Genomic DNA, 21210 nt, shown 5'->3' on the forward strand with positions numbered 1-21210 from the left:
TATATCTGGCACTACAGTCCATCATCTCAAAAAGAGGGCAAGTCTAATAAAACGAACCTATTAAAAAGTACACATTTTTATTCAGATCAGCCTTGCAGGTAAACTATTTACGTTGGGACCCATGGGTTCTGTGCTAATGCAGGACATTTAAGGGTAGATTAATAAACTAACAATCTACAGAGCTTGGTGCCACCACAGTGGCCAGAGACGACTACCAAAACGTGAGAACCTAAACAAATATTGCAGAAGTGTTCTAACTTGCTGAGAAAAATTGCTGACCTCACCTTTAATTGTTCATTACATGGGAGGTGACTTTACTCCGTAAATAATGCTGTATTATCTCTCGAGTGGTCGTCACTGAACTCATTCCTGTGTGTACTGAAAGAGGTCATGCAAGGACACTGGACTGTACAAAGCAACTGCATTCCAGAAGGGGAGGAGGGTGGCTATCCATGTCTTATTACTCATTATTCAAACTCAATACTGTCACATTTACGTCAATGCCACATTGCTAAGAGCTTAGTGCCATTGGTAACTGGCCAGGGTGGCGCACCTAACGCCAGACAGCTAATGGGGCATTACATTACAAAAAGATTACAAATACAGTACACAAGAAGGGATAACAACAAGTTTTCAACCACTTCCCGTTTTGTAATTTAACATGCTTTCAGTGCACATGTCCATTTTAATTTCCACACATAATGTGCAAAAACCTTGTACTCATTGTATACATTTTTTTAATAACAAAGATTTGATTTAAAAAATCTAAATAAGGGCAAAAACTATATCTACACAAAGACAGTGGTATGTTTTTGCAAAGCTGCTGCAATAATTGGCAGTTACAGCTTTGAGACTTCTGCATTATAACAGTACTATTTAAGATAAGCAGTCCACTTTCATACTTTACTATGGATATACATATATAAATAAATACAACGACTTATTATCAAATCATGACAAGCTGAATTATTGCTAAGAAGTACTTTGTTTTGTTTGACCAGAATAAATGGTTCCAAATGTGCTGTGATTTGTCTAAGTGCCTGTATGCACATTTAAGATGCAGAACTATGAGATGATTGCAGATGGTGCAGTTCATTGCTTTATATTTACTGTAAAACTGTACTTTTGGCAATTATATGTACATACATTCATTCATGCATACATACACTTTCTCACTTTAACTAAAGCAAGCTTAGGAAACGCTAAGCCAGCCTGCTAACAACCATCTGTAAATCACCAACATAATTAAGTATGGATATGATTAAATATAGATTTACTTGTTTTTTTTACTTGTTTATACTAGTGACTGGTGCAAGTTTATAAGCAGTTAGCCTGATGGCTGTTGGTGACCTGTCCCCCAGTTTTCTGGCTGCTACATGCAAGAATAATTGGTCCCTGTAAACTTCTGTTAACTAGTTAGTGGTCCTTCTGTCTAGCTGCTTGTAACATGTACTGACAAAGTCAGCATTATGGTAAACAAACAATTAGAATCCTGTTACAAGTTGTACGTCGTAAGGGACATTGTAGCATAGCAGTTAAGGTACAGGACTAGTAATAAGGTTACTGGTTCAAGCACCACAACTTCCAGGTTGCTGCTGTTGGGCCCTTGAGTAAGGCCCATAACCCTAAATTGCTTAGACTGTCATAGTACTGTAAGCCGCTTTGGTTCAAGGTGTCTGCGAAATGCTGCAAATGTAAATGTAAATTGTTAAACGTTTTATAAAAATGAAAATCTGATGCATTAACAAAATACATATAATAACTTAGATTATTATTAATTCATTTTGTGATGTAGGAAATTCTGTAATGTCACATCACCTTTTAGGCCCAGCTTAGGCTGCGAGCATTGACCACATGAAGTATGTGTTCCAATTATTTACTCAGAAAAAAATAACAATCTCAGTCACTGAACTTTTTAAATCTGCCATGGCCTTACAAGTGTACATGAACCCAACTGTTTATTGAGACTTGCGCATTGAAAATTCCTCTTGTTTCTATGTAGACTAGGTTAATAAGCATATAGCAGGCAACCTGTTTGTTCTGACCAACATTGCCTACATAAAATTGAAACAAATTTGATATAAATAGAAAAATGTTTTGAAAACTGCGATTGTTTGGTACCCTAGGTATAGACATGCTATTTGGTATATTGTTTGGAATCCAGCTGAAATGGTAAATGTTGTGGTTTATTTTAGGGACTTTAAACTTGCGGTCTGGTATTCCAAAATATCTGAAATGAAATATAAAATAATAATAGGGGACAGAGCATTTCCAACTTGCAAAATCATAAACATGCTAAAAATTGTAATATTTGTAATATGATTTGTAATTTAATGCAAATGTGAGCCTAGACCTAATCTTAACTTTTCTTTAGCACTGGAAAATACTAAACTGGTTATTATGATACATAAATGGTTGAAATGCATCCATTTATAAGCACTAATAAATGCTCACCTTATTTCTTTGGTTTTCTTGAAGACTGGCTTCCCTTCATTCTCCTCCCCAATATCAAACAGGTCAGAGTACAGTTCTTTATTATTGTGATCGACCTGGAAAAGGGCACATCTGTCTGCATTCACCAGGTCTTTTGCATATATCTGGCAGACAAAAGAGCACAGTAATGTTCACATCTTAAGAAACATTAGACTGTTAGTGCAGAATGGGCACTCAAGTTTAATAGTATGTGTAATGCCTACTGAGAACAGACTACATTCCGTTTTCAGTAGAAATACATCTCTAAGCCAACATTTGGGCAGGGACTTTTATGTCACAAGGGAAGTTTCTGTTTACTTTGCAAAATCTTTTCTTGGGTACTTCACATACATGTTTGTGTATTAAAAGCTTAGTTGAGGAAATGTCTCTTCAGTTAAAAAATGACCTGTATGAGAAACCAATTAGTTCCTGGAAGGCTGAAAAAAGTTTGGAATTCCGATGGCTGTAGAACTGGGAGTTGGGAGTGATAATCCTTTAAGCATTTCAGCACAAATTATGACTTATAATAGAATTACAGCTATTTAACCGTCCAGCTCTAAGTTATGCAGATCATGTCAATCCCCTTTCTGACCTGCCAACATCACTTTTTGCACTGCTCGTGTTTGTTTAGTGCATTGTCAAGAATCAAATCATGAGAAAGGAATAGTGCAGAGAACGAACGTGACAGTAAACAGGACAGTGCACAAGACAACAAGAAAAAAGAGGACAGAAAATTAAGTAAAAAAAGAGCAAAGGCCTTAAGGAGGAACAGCATGAGCAGTTCCTCACCAAACAAGGCAAACATGAGAAGTTCTTTTCATGCTTGTATTTCTTCACCAGTGATGGTGACACAGATGTTCAGAGGTGTAGAGGGAGTAAAAAAGAATAAGAAAGTGCCCAAAAATGCAAGAAAACAAAAAAAGACCATGGGCACCAAAAAGTTAAGTTAAAACAAGGCTGAAGGGAAAAGGCATGAGAAGTTTGTAGAAGGGGTTTTCCCCAAACGCAGCAAACAAATGAGAAGAGTTCTTTCATTGCTCATATTTCTTCACCAGTGATAACACAGAAGAACGACAAAAGCCCAAAATGTTTTCTTTTTATGATTAGGCATGTGATCTCACTAAAAAAAACCCACACATACTTACCATGATATGTTCAAGTAGAGAATCTATTGCCACAATGTTGTCGAAGTATGTTCTGTAGGGAGTCGGAAACATTTTCTTTAAAGGACGGTCTTGTTAAGGTCACTATATACTTTTTAAATTTAATTAATACTTTGACTATTATAGGAAAGCTCATGAACTACAAATCAGAGGAATGGTAATAGAGCTAAACATCAAATTAAATGACAATGGGTGTTTGTGATAAAAAGTCATTTATAACTATTGCATTAAATGAAATAAAAAAGTAGCTATATTTAGCAACAAAATAAATGACAAACTAGACTACAAAAGCAACTATGCATCTTTTCTAAAATGAAATTTATAACTATTTATTTTATAATAAAATTAAACGGTTCCCATAACTCGATTCTTTTTGTAAAAGAGAGGCTTAGATCAACTGTAACTTAAATTCAACAATTCATGTCTTCTCAATGTGACTACTTAAAATGCACTGCGATGTTGATGCAGACATGTTATACTGATCAGCCCTAATTGTGACCATGTGTTCTGCCATCAGGACATTATAATCACTCAAAAAAAGGACAATTATAAACATGGGGTTGGAAAAAAGCTATAACATTACATTTACAACTATTTAAGATTTCTACTATTTAAGATTTCTACTTTGCACTGACTGTTCATGCTTCAAAGCAGGGCCGGCGCTAGGGGGGGGGGCTGAGGGGGGCATTGCCCCCCCAAATTGTGTCTTTGCCCCCCCCAAGCACAATGCAAGCAACGGCTATTTTTAAAATTATCTCTGAACCAATCACAAAAATGCATTTTGTTTTACAGTGTGAAGATATTTCCTTGCTTATTCCTGATTGGCTCTTTGAGTCATATAAAAATCGGCAGACTGCCCCAAACAGTTCAGTTCGGCAGTATATGTTCTGTTAGTGTGAGCGAGAGGCAGGTATACTGGTAAACACTTTTTTTTTTTACAGAATTAGTATTCTTTTGTTTTCTTTATATTTTAATTTCCCAATAATATAAATATTCTCACTCATTCCTATTTCCACGTTTGAATATTCTCAGTCTGTGTGTAGGTACATTTGTCAGCTTTGACTTAAATTTGTATTAAAGCCTTTCAAGAAATAGAGTTGTTCTATTAGTAATGGCAATTTAATTAAGGGGGCGTATTAAAATGAAATACAATTAGATAATCTTTTTTCTCCATTTACATAATCAACATGTATTTTTTAATCATTGGGTTTTAAGTTTAAGTTCGAAAACATGCATTTTTATTTCTTTACCTCATACATCACTTTAAGCCAGTATCAATAGCTTGGCTGTCATCATTCATGCACAAATCAAGCCTTGAATATATTTCTGGCTTCAAAAACATGACTATCAACATGCCCCCTCATTAGGTTTTACTGCCCCCCCCAAGCAAAGCAGTCCAGAACCGGGGCTGCTTCAAAGGTATCACATTGAAAGAGTTTCTCTATATAATCCTACCACATATGCTTTTGCATCAATAATACCTTCACATTTGATAGTCACCCATGTCGTGGGCACTGATGCACCCCTATACCATTTTATGTCTTTTTTACTGGTAACAGTTCTATTTCTCAAAGAACTTGACATTTATTTTTCCTGAAAACTCATCTGACCACAGCACACATTTCCACTGTCTTTTGGTCTACATGAAACAAACTTCAGCACAGACCACTTAGTGGCATTTCTGCATTGAATGGATGTATGGGTTTCTCTTTGTGTTATAGAGTTTTAGGTTGCAATTCTTGATGCTGGGGCAGACTGTACTAAGTGACAATAATTTTCCAAAGTACTCTAGAGTACATGTGGCTTTACATAGTCATAGTCATATGAGCATGAGTTTCTCATGCAATGCTGCCTAAGGACAGGCACATTTACCAGTGTTTTTCAGCCTTGTCCTACATCTGTTAAAATTTCTCAGAATTCTTTAAACCTTTTCACAATATAATAACAATTTTTATTATTATTATTGTTATGAATAGTGGGTGGTAAAAGACCTAAACTGATTAACAATTCTCTCACAAAGTTTGGCATAAAGTAGTGAGCCACGACCATTCTTTGCTTGTGAAGACTTAGCCTTGGGTGGATCCTTCTTTAATACCTTCTCATGATACCCTCACCTATTGCAATTTCACCTACTTACTGTAGAATGTGTTTAAAATTATGTAACTGTCCCAATCTGTTGACTGTCATTAACATTGTCCATTCAAGAAAAAAAATTTTTATGTTCATATTTTTTAAGCCTTTACGTACAGAACATCATGATTATAAACATTAAAGATTATTAGCATCCTATATAAAAATGCCATTATTTTATGTACAACTTGTAGTTAAAAAGCCCACTCTCTTTTAAAAAACTATGCATTATATTAAATCGTTTTGGCCATAAATGGCCATTCTTCACATTTCTGTCTTGTTTTATTAAACAGAGAAAAAACACTGCTCCCCATAGAAAAGTCCCCTCCCTTGCACTTACTTTGACACATCTAGAAGGAAGTCGTTAAGTTCTGTCTGCTTGGCTAGACCTCTGCAGACCTGGAATAAAAAAAAACCCAGGAATGTATTAAAGACAAATTGATCTTCATTAAAGCGTATGTGTTTTTGTTTATGTGTTTATTACTGGACCATTAGATAAATGTGAGCTATTTTTCAGCTGTCACCAACACTTTTTACAATCAACTTTTCCTTTAGTGATTATATACCTGTTAAAATTCGATGACATTAGGTCACAAGACCTAGAGAAAATAGGCTGTCATGCACAATTTTGGGAGTGGGTGGGGTTGTATGTTAAGAAATGTTTTAGTGGAAATTGCATTTTTATTTCATTAATACAATACTTTTCCATTGCTTGGAAAACAAACCAAAAAACAGAACTAATTCAACAACAATAGATAAGCTTGTCATGTCTAGAAAGAAGAGATATTCTTATGAGCCAAGATAAAAAAAATTCTGAAGTTAAGAAGGACATTTCAACAAAGTAGTGACCCCAAACATATAGCCAAAATGACTCCAGGCTGGTTTATGGTGCTTGCATGTCCCAGCTATTCTCCTGACTTCAATCCTATAGAAAATTCATAAATGATTTTAAAACTGTGAGTGTCAAAATTAACAATGGTTTGCCAACAAAAACTGGACCACAATGCTTCCCACAAGCATATTATTTTCTCAAAGCTGTAATTGTAACAACTTTGTAATAAAGTACTAATCTAATTGATTTTGGGTGTATAAATACTTTTGTAATGAATTGAAATTTCTTCGTTTAAACTTTAAATAAAACTTTAATTGACAAGAAGTTGAAAAAAAAATGATGCACTGATGTAGAAGTAAAACATGGACAAGCAGCTTTAGGACCTTAAAGTTCACAATTCATTTAAAACATTACTTTTGGAGACAGACCCAACAAGCCTTTTAAAGGGACATCACCATCCAGAGAGCTCATGTGCAAGCACTGTTGCAATATAATAATTGTGTCCTTAGAGGTGTGTGTGTGCACTGAATGAATGGTCTGCTTGCGCACAATGGACCTTTGAGAAAAGCCAGTCCATGTGCACTGGGATTTCATTCTTAAACATGCATGTAAAACCAGAAAAAAAACATGGCACTGTGTGTGTGTTTATTACCTATGAACACCACTGTTTGCACTCACCTGCACTTGGTGAATTGCTACTGAAGCCCAGGCTAAATTTGCTGTGGCAACCTACAAAACAGAAAATGTAGACAAAATAATCAAAGCTGAAGGCCATTAACGGGTCAATAAATCCTTTCTGATAAATTAATATTTACATTAAATACCCTTGCACTCAAAAACATATTTTTATTTATTTATTAGGATTTTAACGTCATGTTTTACACACTATGGTTACATTCATGACAGGACAGGTAGTTACTTCTTACACAAGATTTTTCAGGTTAAGTCTTTAATGTCAAACACAGTCATGGACAATTTTGTATCTCCAGTTCACCTCACTTGCATGTCTTTGGACTGTGGAGAAAACCGGAGCACTCAGAGGAAACTCAAGGGCACGGGGAGAACATGCAAACTCCACACAGAAAGGACCTGGACAAAAAAAACATATTTTTTAAATGTGTCTTACATCTGGATTGTAAGTGGGTGAATGTTTGAGTGTGCCAGGTCATGTGTGCCAGTGGTTGAGGGTTAAGGGCCTTGCCCATGAGCTCAGCAGTGACAACCTGGCAGTGGTGGGGCTTAAACCAGCTTCTGATTACCAGTCCCGTACCCTAACCGCTGAGCTACCACTGCCCTAAAACCACTACATAACAGTAAATAATAAAAGAAATGATGTTGAATTACCCAAAGTTGGTTTAGACTTTTTAAAAGGTTGGAAAGGTAAACCAGCTAGGAAAGGCTGCTGTTGTGATCTGTGTTGTACCTCCTGGTGGCTGAGGTTGAAGGGCTCTCGGCCCACGTGGCGGTGCAGCTCCAGCACAGCGATCAGGTCACCGATGGCCGTGAGGATGGGTAGACACAGAACAGAGTGAACATGGATCCCTGAGTCCTGCCCTGTGCCATGGGGGAACCGCTCGTCCTGTGTACACACACACACACACACACACACACACACACACACACACACACACACACACACACACACACACACACACACACACACACCTCATTACTCCAGTAATGCACGTGAGTAATCTGCTCTCGGGTAATTGGGTAATTATCCAGGTCTGTCTTTAAAGCATTATATGTATTAGAAAAGGAAAAATCTATTAATTAGGATTCATTATTAATGAATTGTTTAAATACATACACACCCTTCTTAAATTGTGGACCCTTCGGGTTGTTCATATAAAACAATAAAAATTGCAGTTAAATTTTAGAATGTGTATACATTGCACATAACACGAATTGGTTTGAAAAGAAAATATATAATAAGTAACAGTTTTTACTTAGCAATGTAAAGGAGATAGAATAACCTAACAATGCTAATAATATAACTTATTTATAATAAATAAAATTAACAGTTTTTATTTTGTTTATCACACTGAAATAAATGGCATAAACTAGGGAGTAATGATGGTAATAAAAACTGTTTCAAAAAAAGCCACAATGGCAGTTTTAATAAAAAAAATGACTTTAGGGTGTTACCAACAATTTTATGGCATGTATGAAATGTGTTAATAAATCTGGGCAAATAAAGACTAGAATGTGACTAGGTAGTAAAAAGGATTTCAGGAATCGAACTATTTACAGTCGTAGCTAGTGGACACTTGATGCTTATTGACGTCATGTCTTACTTGTACCACTGGAGGGCATTGAGAGTCATGAGCTTCTTACTAGAAGAGGTAAAGCTACAGTGTTTACAGCATAGCAAAGCATGTAACACGTTTTTTACACTTTATGTTAGCTGCAAATCTATCTTGCCTCACAGAATTGAACTGAGTGGTCAGTGACTTAATGCTCATGCACCTCAGGGTAGTTTGCTTGTGGGTGTTATTTTATGGCAGCAAGTTGTGTGGAATGGATTACTGAGACAACTTCCATCATACTACCAATTGACCAAACAAAAAAAATCATTAAAGGTGATTCATACAAAATTACTGTCAGTAAATGACAGGGTCATTCTATGTCAGATTGTCTGTAAGAGAAACGTAAAGGGCCTGCATAGCTATAAAACCAACATTGCACAGTGACTTACCCCCATGATGTTTTCTACAAGTAGTGTCTTTCGTGTCTTGGCAACATGTGCGGCAATGGTGGTCCCAAATGCAATGGGACCTGAAGGGATGAGCCCAGGAAGCCCTTCCTTTGCCCCAGTTGGTGTGAATAAACACAGGCTCTGGTCAACAAAAAGATTTTATAGATTATAATTCAGCAAGCTTGATTATGCTTTTTTAATTATTAATATCACTTTGTGATTGTACGAGGGATCTTCAAACATTTTTGGCACTTTTATATTTTGGTTGGAAACGGTGAGGGTGGGAGGAGAGCTTATAGCCCTGATTTAACACCATCCGAAGAAGCTTTAGGGGGAAGAAGGTTTTCATGTGATGATGTGAAAGCAGTGGTGCATCAGTGGCTACACGCTCAACCAAAAACTTTTTTTTGGATGCCATTAAAAAGTTGGACACTAGGAATAATGCATCAAAAGGTGACTGTAGAAAAGTGATGTCATTTGTTTTTGAAATTTTTAATATAGAGTTAAAAAAGTGCAGAGACTTTTTGAAGAACCCTTGTACTTTGCTCCTCTGGTATTTTCATTATTTTCTCCACTTTGCACCCAGTTTATACACCGATCAACCATAAAATTTTAACCACCTCCTGGTTTCTACACTCACTGTCCATTTTATCAGCTCCACTTAACATATAGAAGCACTTCGTAGTTCTACAATTACTGACTGTAGTCCATCTGTTTCTCTGCATACTTTTTTAGCCTGCTTTCACCCTGTTTTTCCAATGGTCAGGACCCCCACAGTGTAGGTATTATTTTGGTAGTGGATCATTCTCAGCACTGCAGTGACACTGACATGGTGGTGGTGTGTTAGTGTGTGTTGTGCTGGTATGAGTGGATCAGACACAGCAGCGCTGCTGGAGTTTTTAAAAACCGTGTCCACTCACTGTCCACTCTATTAGACACTCCTACCTAGTTGGGCCACCTTGTAGATGTAAAGTCAGAGACGATCGCTCATCTATTGCTGCTGTTTGAGTTGATCAGCTTCTAGACCTTCATCAGTGGTCACAGGATGCTGCCCACGGGGCGCTGTTGGCTTGATATTTTTGGTTGGTGGACTATTCTCAGTCCAGCAGTGACAGTGAGGTGTTTAAAAACTCCAGCAGCGCTGCTGTGTCTGATCCACTCATACAGCCCAACACATACTAACACACCACCACCATGTCAGTGTCACTGCAGTGCTGAGAATGATCCATCACCCAAATAATACCTGCTCTGTGGTGGTCCTGTGAGAGTCCTGACCATTGAAGAACAGCATGAAAGGGGGCTAACAAAGCATGCAGAAAAACAGATGGACTACAGTCAGTAATTGTAGAACTAATAAGTGCTTCTATATGGTAAGTGGAGCTGATAAAATGGACAGTGAGTGTAGAAACAAGGAGGTGGTCATAATGTTATGGCTGATCGATGTATGCTTGATTTTATGCACCTTCAGCAAAAAAGTCTGGCTTAAATAAAAAAATCAATTTAATAGCACAAACCTTTGAATATATTCAGTGAATAGATAAGTTCATAATGATGCTTCAGCTACTCTGTAGTAATAAACTAACAGATAAAAATTGTTGCATGCATTTGTTTACACTTCATGCCATCCCTTGCTGTTTTCTGCAGTACCATTAGTACTATTAAATATATTACAAATAAAAGTAAATAGCTAAACAGCATTTTATTTCAAGCTAATAAATTTACAATATCAATAGATTAACACAAAAAACACAATCCATTTATAAATATGACTACTTACATTGTTGCATTCCCCAAGGAAGTAAAGTGCAAAACCATCAGCCTTTGTGGCTGTGGGAAAAAGAACACAGATACTTTGTGATGGTCAGACATTTAAGAAAGTATACATGTAGACATTTCATGATTATAAAATGCTATCTGAAAATTATTTTGCAAGCACAGTTGCCAAATTAACTTATGGTGAATGCCATTTTTATAACATTAGTAAAACATGACACTGAAATTCCTCATGATTCCTTGATTTGTTTAATGATATTATGCACTGTAGATGGAAAATATGCAAATCTCTTCCAATCTTTCTTTGATGTACATTGTTTTTAAAAATTTTATTCATTTTCTCACGCATTTGTTGACAAACTGGAGATCATCTGGCCATCTTTGCTAATCAAAGACTCTTTGTCTTTCCTGGATGCTGCTTTTGTACCAAACTATGATTACAATCACCTGTTGACATCACCTGTTTGGAATCACTTTAGTTAGTTTTTCACCTCATTACTAGCCCTAAATTGCCCCCGTCCCAACTTTTTTGGAATGTGTTGCAGGCCTGAAATGCAGGAATGGAGGTATATTAACAATTGAAATGAAGCTGTGCAGACAAAACATGAAATGTCTTGGGTTCAAACTGTCTACAATCAAATAAAAGTCAAAGTAAGTGTAAGGAAGACTGCATTTTTATTTTATTTGTATTTTCCATACTGTCCCAACTTTTTCTGATTTGGGGTTGTATGTTGCACCAATTAATATAAAGAAACTAACTAAAATGTGTTTACAGACATTTATATTTTTACTGAAAAAAAAATAATGGTGACGTCTGTAGTAACTAGTAGCCAAGTGTCAATAATTGAGACTAGAATTACTGGGGTCAGGGTGGGTTATTAAAATACAGACATGTGTGCGTGTTTATTGCTAAAGTTTAGCATTTAAAGAGAGAGTATACTGCAAGACAACAAACCAATACATTGGCAAAACTTTAATTTTATTTTCATTTAACCATGACTATACTGACCTACGGAATTTTAAAATACAGAATTTCAAAGTTGCAGTATATGATGTGTAGCACAATGAATAAATCTGTAAAAAGATGCAGCAAATATTGACCAACAAATATGATTTAAATCACATACGGCAAAAAATGAACAGTGATTTATCTTGGTGTGTTAATATCTTAACATAAACAATTTAAACAGCTTTGATACTTGTCACTGTTAACAGTAAAACAGCGGTAAAACCAAACACACAATAAATATGTTCTTCTGTTTTTTAATACAAATGTTTGATGTTTTATACTAATGTAATAGTAAAATAAACTAGCCTATTTAATCTCATGCAACTGCTTTAAAACCACTTTTTAAAGTGTGTGTGCGTGTGCACGTGCAGGGGGCAGGTCTGCATCCCCGAGTTCTGCAGTGCTGCAGTGTGCTGCTGACGAGGTGTGGGTGGATGAAATGTGACAGTCTATGCACTGCTTAGCCATTGAGAGGGAAAGAGCAACAGTGTCAGACAAAGATGAACATCATGCACCAGGCCACAACCTGTTAACCAGGGTCAACCATACCAGAAGCCCAGCCAGCAGCCTCTCCGGTGCTGCATCATTAACTCATGAACCCACTGCGCTGCCTGCTCCAGGGAAACACACTTCTACCTCATACTGCTGAGAGCTCAGGGCATTTTACTGTTTAACTAGTAACTAGGTACAGTAAAGCTCCATCAAGCCATGTCACTAAACACAGCCATGAACATTGTCACCACAGAGAGAACTAGGAATCAACCACTTTTGCTACATATCAGTCATATCAGTATATAAACATTTCAGAATAAAGAGTATTCACTGTGTTAGAAATAATCAGAAACAAAATATTTAGAATTTATTTACAGAATTTTGCTATTACATTAATGTAACTTAAAACCTAGACATTAACCTGTAACATTTCATTTGAAATCCTTTACAGCTTTACCTACTTGTTGCATGATTATTTAACTTATATTCCGACTAGGTATACACAATACGGCCAAAAGTATATTATTGAGTCCAGATGTTTTAGACACAGCTGTTTCTAACAGGCGTATAAATCAATTAAGTTTACAAATTTTGTGGCAAAAGGCCCTTTCTGTTCCAGCATAACTGTGGCCCTGTGCACAAACACGGGGCATGGTACTAAATCCCAGTGGCCTGCACACAGCCTAAACCTCTTTGAACACTTTTGGGATGTTCTGGAATGTTCTGGAATGATGATAGCAAGCCAAGCCACTCTGTGATCACTCAAACAACCCGGTAGCACTGATGGGGATTAAAATCCTGGATCCCAGCAAAATTGACTACCATAATTTACAGCTAGCATCATTTTCTGTCTCAGAAGTGCAAAGAAAAAAATTGTTGGTACCAACATTTAATTAAAGTTAAAATGTTTAAAATCTCACACTGCCTGTCTTTTTTATTTATTTTATTCTGCGCTGTATGTTCTCTAAATCAGTGGTCCCCAACCACCGGGCCGTGGACTGTGGGTCATTTATTACCGGGCTGCACAGAAAGAATAAATAATGACAGATCGCGACAAGAGCAATTACATTTCCAAAACTCTTCGGGTGTTATTGTCGCTTATCACCACTAGGTGGGTGCAGCATAAAAAGCTTAGGATTCCCACTGATTTTCCATTCTATAGTTATTCTTAGTGCCCAAATAGGAGTGTTGCATCAAGAAGGCATTTGGCTTGAAAATTGCTCCAAATCAAATATGCACTTCAATGATCTGCTGTGGCGATTCCTAATGAGAGCAGCTAAAAGGAATCATTCAACATTAATCAGAAAATTGTATTACCTGTTAGTAACATTAGCAATGACGTTCATTATTATATTATTTATATAATTAAACACAAAGAAACAAATTCTGGACAGCAAGCGTGTGTCACATTATTGCCGACGTTAGACATAAAGTAAGTCATTTTTACGGAAGCATACCTCTAAGCAGTGTGTTAGTGTGTGTGTATGTGTCACAAATAGGGCCTGACCTGTTTTGATGATGTTGCACAATTCGTACAGCAGGAGTTTGTTGTCTCCGCCTGTGTCGAGCCTCTGTTCCATGTAACTGTTGAGCTCATAAACCACGCCCTGCATATTCGTGTCCTGGTACTGCTGGACACACAAACAGACACAGCATGCAACTAGCCAAACACAAACATAACGTACTGGCTAAACATGGTACCAGGGCTACATGACATTCCTATACAAATGCCAGTACACACATAAATACACCTGCTTCACATTCAAGCATGTGACTCAGCTTACTTGTCACCCAAAGGTAAACGTCATGAAAAATGCCTGTGGTTAAATAAATTATCATTATCATTTTTTTTTATTTACCCTTTAATTAAAGAAAGATAAAACCCTCAATAAAATATACATTAATCTTACAAATCTATGAATCACAATTCCTGGCATCCCTAGATATTGTTATAAACAGAGTGTGTCATGTGGTTGTGGATTTTCTGAACATAGTAGCATTCGGGGGTTGCCAAGTCTTTAAATGTACATTCACTAGGCAATAGATATTTAATTAATTCAGGTTATATCATTACCTTTTGCGATAAATATTATATAAACACGAAAATTTAAGCTTTTCTCAGGTCTATTTTTAGTAATGCTTTATTTCTGTTTATGTTTTTTTGTCAAATTGTAAAATCACTTCATCCTCAGGATTAGTTTTATTTACTCACACTGCCATTTGGTAGATAATTATTTTTTAAGTGAGTCGTTACTTATCGTTAAAATCTGTTACTGACAATTGGGTTTTCTCTTATTATTAGTGGTTTAGGTACTGGACTAGTAACCAGAAGGTTGCCGGTTCAAGCCACACCTCTGCCAGGTTGCCACTGTTGGGCCTTTGACCCTCAATTGCTTAGACTGTATACTGTCACAACTGTAAGTTGCTTTGGATAAAAGCGTCCACCAAATGCCAAAATTGTTAAATGTAATATTTTAAAACGTACTTTTGGCATTTAACTAGTTACAAAAGATCTGTGAAATATAATTTCTAACTAAAAGTTCAATGATTTGTTTCCCATACAGCAGTCACAACACAGATACTGACAGCAGTAAAATCATGCAGTTCATAATAGCCTAACATGCCTTCTTAATTTAGTGGGCATAAAAATGATGACATTAATGTTTTTGGTGCAGAAAAATTGTAGTTGTTTCATTAGTAAGTATATCCTGTTTAAGTGTTTAAGATGCTGCGTACAGATTATATGAAGAGCACATAATTAAAGAGGGTTTCACCTACCCACAGTCCATTTTAAAATGATGCTTTGATGCTTGAAAGAATACAGGAAATAATGTGCTTCATACAGTTTCAGTAGAGTTAAAAATGGATGCCTCTGCTAGGAAGCCAAAATAAGGTCATGGTTAAACCTTCGAGCATGACATTGATCCAAAACACTCGGTCATTTTAATAATTTTTCCAGCTGTTCTTTCTCTGTGAATAAATTATTGGAGCACATCCTTATAAGTTATTTTATAACTTCATTGTTAGTTGTCTAAAAATATGACACAATTTGCTGGGTGAAAAATATACACACAGCAATACAGATTATTAATTAATGGTGACGAAAGTCCTATAATGTCATTTAACTTAGTTGCGTGGCTATGGTAGTTTATTATAAGTAATTATGGTTAACACTAGACAAAGATTTTCTGTTAGTACAAAGTAACTGGAACAGTGGTCTTTTTGCCAAGGTTGAAGAAAGACAAATGTGTAACTTTCAGCTAAGAGAAAATTTGTCTTTAAGGTCAGGCCTAAAACAAAAGCCAGCAAGAAGCATGCCTGCTATTAATTAGAAGCTGCTGGAACACAGTCATTTTACCACAGTGAAGCAAGCTTTAAAGTGTCATAGGCCTAAAAGCTGTTGTGCAAGAAAGAACCCTAACCCTTCCCTCCACACAGTTGGTAAAAAAAAGAGGATGTAATCAAACCCACAAACCTTGTACCTATTGTCAAGCTTAGTGGTGGTTTTACTGAGAATATGTGAAATGTGGAGTCATGCAAGAAGCTTATGGGTAGCTATTATAAGTGGCTGACTGAGGGGTGTGTGTATGTGTGTGCATGTGTTTATGTATATATTCATTTTGCCCTAGCCTTTCCTGTGTAGTGTATTCATGTATCTGTCCAATTACATATACTATTCAGGTGGATGCACAGGATTATACTGGATTACACTGTTTGAACACTGGCCTTAGGGTATGCCTGGTATGCCAGAAACCCACCAACACATGCGGTTATTTTAGCAAAGGGTGGTCTAAGATACAAAATACATGTAACAAAAAACCAATAAATGTGACACGTTTGTTTAAAAATGACAGCAATATTTTAATTAGGATTGTACTTTCATGAAAGACATTCAGTGAATTTTCTCACATTTTCAGTGTAAGATTAAGCTGATTAACTACTAAGCCGTTCTTTATAACATTTCTTAACCACCATCATTACCAGGGATGCCAACAATTCAAGAGCTGAATTTAAGCATTTGGTATTTACACAAAACAGGAGCGCCTTTCCATTTAGAATTGAAGAATGTGCATAATAAAAAAAAAAACCCACAATAATAAAAAAAAAAACACATATACACAGCTCGGGTGGAACAGCTGCTCACTACATTTCAGATTTGTGTTTAAACCTCAGTCGTGCTATCGGCTGCCTGGTCGTCTACACAGACTTGATTGACTATGTCCCTGGGAGGGATGATAAACATACACACAGGTGCAATTGGGAAATCTTCGACTATTGGCCATATAGATTAGCAGTTTGTCTAGTGCAAGAAAAGTGAGGCTCATGACCAAAAGAATACTCTCTCTATTGTCAAGCCTAGAGGTAGGACACTGATTATGTGGGGATGTTTTCTGCTGCAGGAAATGACTTTTTTAACCATGTGACTGGCATCATGGATTCACAGAAAGAAACAAGGTGTTTACTTTTTCGGCATTTAGCAGACGCTTTTAAACAAAGCGACTTACAGTACTGTGAAAGTATTGTCTAAGCAATTGAGGGTTAAGGGCCTTGCTCAAGGGCCCAACAGTGGCAACCTGGCAGTGGTGGGGCTTCAACCAGTGACCTTTTGATTACTAGTCCAGTACCTAAAACACTAGGCTACAACTGCCTGTTCCATGTTTGAGAGTAATGTTCCTTTTTTGATGAGGCAAACTGAACCCTGGTGACAGTTTTCAGCAAGACAATGATTCCACGCACAATTCCAAGAGAAAAACCTGGATAAGGAATCAGTCCTGGAATATCCTGGATTGACCTTTGCAGTTTTCATATATCAATGCTATAGAACATCTGCGGTAAAATTTAAAGAAATCCGTTTTGCTTATTTTTAACAGCAGTTCCTCACACCACAAACTTACCACTGCTTTAAAAAGACCTTCGTATGCCCTGAAGCATGCACACGCACGCACGCACACACACACACACACAGAGCGAAGAGAATAGTACATTTGGGGGTGACTGATAGTAATGTAAATGGTACCATGCTTTCACTTATAAATAAACTGCCACAGACTCGTGACTTACCCTGCTGACTTCTTTTGTTGAATGTTCATCATCTGTTGGGGAAAAGAAAACGCATGTCAGCTTAACCAAAATAGAACGTCTTACATGCTGTAGTCTTTATCATATCTTAACAACATTGTCAGTACAATTTGTTTCATATTTAACAACAAGTGGGACATCCATGGTTCAAAGATTCGTAGAACAACAACTCCTGCTTAAAAAAGTAAATACAAAAGGTAGGTTTAACATGTGAAAACAGGTTGCATGCTAAGAATATAGGATATAGTATGATCCTAATATAGGATGATAGTAATATAGGATAATACTAAGAATATAGGATCTTGTCTTGTTTTAATTTTTTTTTTTTACAGATTTTGCTTTTAAATTTTTTTCTTTACTCATTAATTTAAATTTTTTTGTTATTTTTATCCTGTTATTTGTGGATGTTTTGCTTTTCCTTGCTTTTACTTTCGTCTTTTATGTATTTACACTTGCACCTTTGGGAACAGTTTCATAAATCTGCTTTTTTTTTTCCCACAGCAGAATTAAATAAAATCACTGCAGCTGAGGGAGACGTGATTGTTATTAATCATCCGCTGTAGTAAGTAATATAGGAAGCAATAGCAAAGGCATAGTTCATGCATACTAAAGCCATAGTGTAACTTAAGCCATCGTACAACTGTGTTATTGATGAAGGAATACAGAACATAAGTTACGGGGGAAGCATGTGTAAAGGCATGAGAACGTGAGGAATGTTTTCATTGTTCCAATCACTCTGAGCTAAAGGAGGAACTGGTAACAAGTTGCATGCTCAAGCTGAGTTGCTCATCTACTGTAACAAAGTTATGCTACATTTCAGCCTTTCGTTTCCAGCCAGTCATCCGTAGTGCTCTGTTTTATTGCCATGACTAGAGCCATACAGCCACAGACACAATGTGGCCTAGACATGAATCACAGTGTGTGTGTGTGTGTGTATGTGAATCAGAATGAGAAATGAATGAAAATGTAAGAAAGAAAAATATAGAGAATGAGTGAAAGGCAGAACAATGTGAGGGCAGGGGTGGAGGGCAGTAGGGTACAGGCTATTACCTAGATAAGCTGTTCCTCTAGAGCTGCTGTCGCAGAGTTGGGTATTTATGAAGTACCACCTCACGTGTGTGTGTGTGTGTGTGTGTGTGTGTGTGTGTGTGTGTATAGAGTCCACAGAGTCAGGGGGAGTGGGGAGGGGGCACTGACGTCAGTAGGGCCTGAGGGTGCTCATTAGTCACAGCCAAACTACACACAAAGACATACAGGCTAGCAGGATAACACCTCACCAGTTTCACACACCTCAGTAGTCAGTCACACACATACACACTTTCAATAAGTATGTCAATCTGTAGTAGTACCAGTCCGGCTCTCCTGACTAGCATCACTCGCTTATGCCTACACAGTTTTAACACAGGCCTTCAAATAGCCTAAAGCTACATGGCTTTGCATTCATCATGCAAGTCCAAGTCCAAAGTCTGGCTCAGGGGCCAGCTACACATTTCACCTACCCCAGCACTTATTATAAAATCAGCACTTGCTCACAATACTTGCCACTATGCTACTGTAAACCAGCATGCTAAAAGAATGCTTAACTTAGCTTAACATTGTAGTCTGAAGCGAGTGCGAGTACGCTGGTGCCCGTCGGTTTGAGTGCTGACTCTCCATGCCTCTGTGTTTGTGTTCGTTTTGTTGGGTTGGTTATTTTGATTGTAAATAATCAAATCTTTATAAGAACTATTTTCATCTCTGTTACACTGTTTTACAACTCGGCTACATGTGGCTGCATTCGCTGTTTGTTTCTCGGCTGTGTGAGGCTGCATTCAGTGCCACTGTGTATTTGTATGGGGCTCTAACATTTCATCAACATTTTTTCCAACTTATCCAGTTGTATCCAATTACCCAATTGCATTATGCTTTCTCTCCAATGATGCTGATCTCCACCCTGGATGAGGAGAGCCGTGACTGACACACGCCCCCTCTGACAAGTGCGCAATAGCCGACTGCATCTTTTTACCTTGCACAAGACGAGTTCATATGTTGATCTGCTTTGTGTACGGAGAGCCACACCCTGATCAACGCATTGTAGGCACCACCAATCAGCCAGCAGAGGTTGTAATTGCATCAGTTATGAGGCCCCGTCCGGCTCCCATCCTGTATGAACAACAGCCAATCATTGTTCGTGTGGGTGCCCAGCCTGCCGGATAGCAGAGCTGACATTCAAAACCACAAGATCAAAATATCAGCTCTGATGTGCTAGCGCAGGGGTGTCAAACTCATTTTCATTGAGGGCCACATCAGCATTATTGTGGCCCTCAAAGGGCCGATTGTAACGTATCCTGCTGTGATTGCAGTCTGCTGTTTTTCTTAGAGGCTGAATTCTGTAGTTATATTGTCCTCCCTTACCACAGACACAGCCTCATAACACAAGAGACGCACCGGTTTCCCTTCCTGAAGCACAAACTTGTTTTCATTTTCATTAAATTTCCTCCTTCTGCTTAATTTTCTTACTTATCTTCTTGTACATTTTGGGATTATGTGTAAATATTTCTTAACATCATCTACTGGCGGGATGCGGTCACTTTGCAGGTCAAAAAATCAGCATGCATTTTGAGAGATGCAGTTAATGTAGGATTTTACAGTGTATTTTAAGACAATCATTCTGTCCTCACTAATAGTTTATCCCCCTTTCTCAGCTATACAGACAGACAGCTCTATTCAGAATACAGTCGGTTTTATTTGCTTCCCAGCTGTGTGATACACTGTGTGCATCAAAATGAAGTAAAAATACAAACAATAAAAACAATAAAGAACTTGATAGAGTACAAGCACACAGCTGTAGTCAAGTGTTACATCTGGTACAATATGAGATTTAACCAAACGTAAAATAGCGCTAACGAGTTAGCATTGTGTGTAAAAATACTAATTGCTATAGTAACGGTAACAATTGTATTTAATTACGGTAAATTTGTAACTAAAACGCTGTGATGTACTCACTAAACATTTACAAACAACAGAATATAAACGCCAATACTTACAGACGATGCTTTGGTATTATACTACAATATAATTATTTATATTTATTATTATTGTTTACATTACTACCCGCGTTCTTTTGCCGTAAAAGTCACATGGCCTCTCAGCGAAGGTCAAAGTTAGTTGCCATGACTACGATGTCACCAGTTGCCGCTTTTAAAGGCGCAGGAATCCCATTAAATTTTAAGTGCATCTCTGTAACGACTCAAACCATCACAACAATCGTACAGTCGTTTAAGCTCTCGCGGGCCACATAAAATGACGTGGCGGGCCGGATTTGGCCCGCGGGCCGTGAGTTTGACACCCCTGTGCTAGTGTGTTTCACCGCTGCGCCACCTGAGCCCATCATTCAGCAAATTCTAATCAGGCTATAATACGCCTAATACTCAACAGTGGCTGATTTGTGGTTGTATGTCCAACTTGTTCTCACATCTTCTCACGGGACATTTGGAACTCTTTTAGAATTACCCTTAAGTTTTTTCTTCCCTTGTTGACCAAAGTCCTTCTTGTCTGGATGCCCAATTTGGCAAGGCAACCA

The 21210-nt window shown here is 37.4% G+C and overlaps 1 protein-coding gene across 1 annotated transcript in view; it reads right to left on the minus strand.

Moving 5' to 3' along the window:
* pde10a (phosphodiesterase 10A) overlaps nucleotides 1-21210 on the minus strand; it is a 160012-nt gene that overhangs the window by 17140 nt on the left and 121662 nt on the right. Inside the window, exons 3-11 of the mRNA XM_062995032.1 lie at nucleotides 17631-17662; nucleotides 14077-14200; nucleotides 11073-11122; nucleotides 9296-9436; nucleotides 8021-8176; nucleotides 7276-7326; nucleotides 6106-6164; nucleotides 3618-3669; nucleotides 2455-2597 (exon numbers count right to left, since the gene is read on the minus strand). Of these exons, the coding sequence (XP_062851102.1) occupies nucleotides 2455-2597; nucleotides 3618-3669; nucleotides 6106-6164; nucleotides 7276-7326; nucleotides 8021-8176; nucleotides 9296-9436; nucleotides 11073-11122; nucleotides 14077-14200; nucleotides 17631-17662 (808 nt within the window). The remainder of the gene's footprint in view (nucleotides 1-2454; nucleotides 2598-3617; nucleotides 3670-6105; nucleotides 6165-7275; nucleotides 7327-8020; nucleotides 8177-9295; nucleotides 9437-11072; nucleotides 11123-14076; nucleotides 14201-17630; nucleotides 17663-21210) is intronic.

This window comes from Trichomycterus rosablanca, chromosome 5 (genome assembly GCF_030014385.1).
Source record: "Trichomycterus rosablanca isolate fTriRos1 chromosome 5, fTriRos1.hap1, whole genome shotgun sequence".
Classification (NCBI taxonomy): domain Eukaryota; kingdom Metazoa; phylum Chordata; class Actinopteri; order Siluriformes; family Trichomycteridae; genus Trichomycterus; species Trichomycterus rosablanca.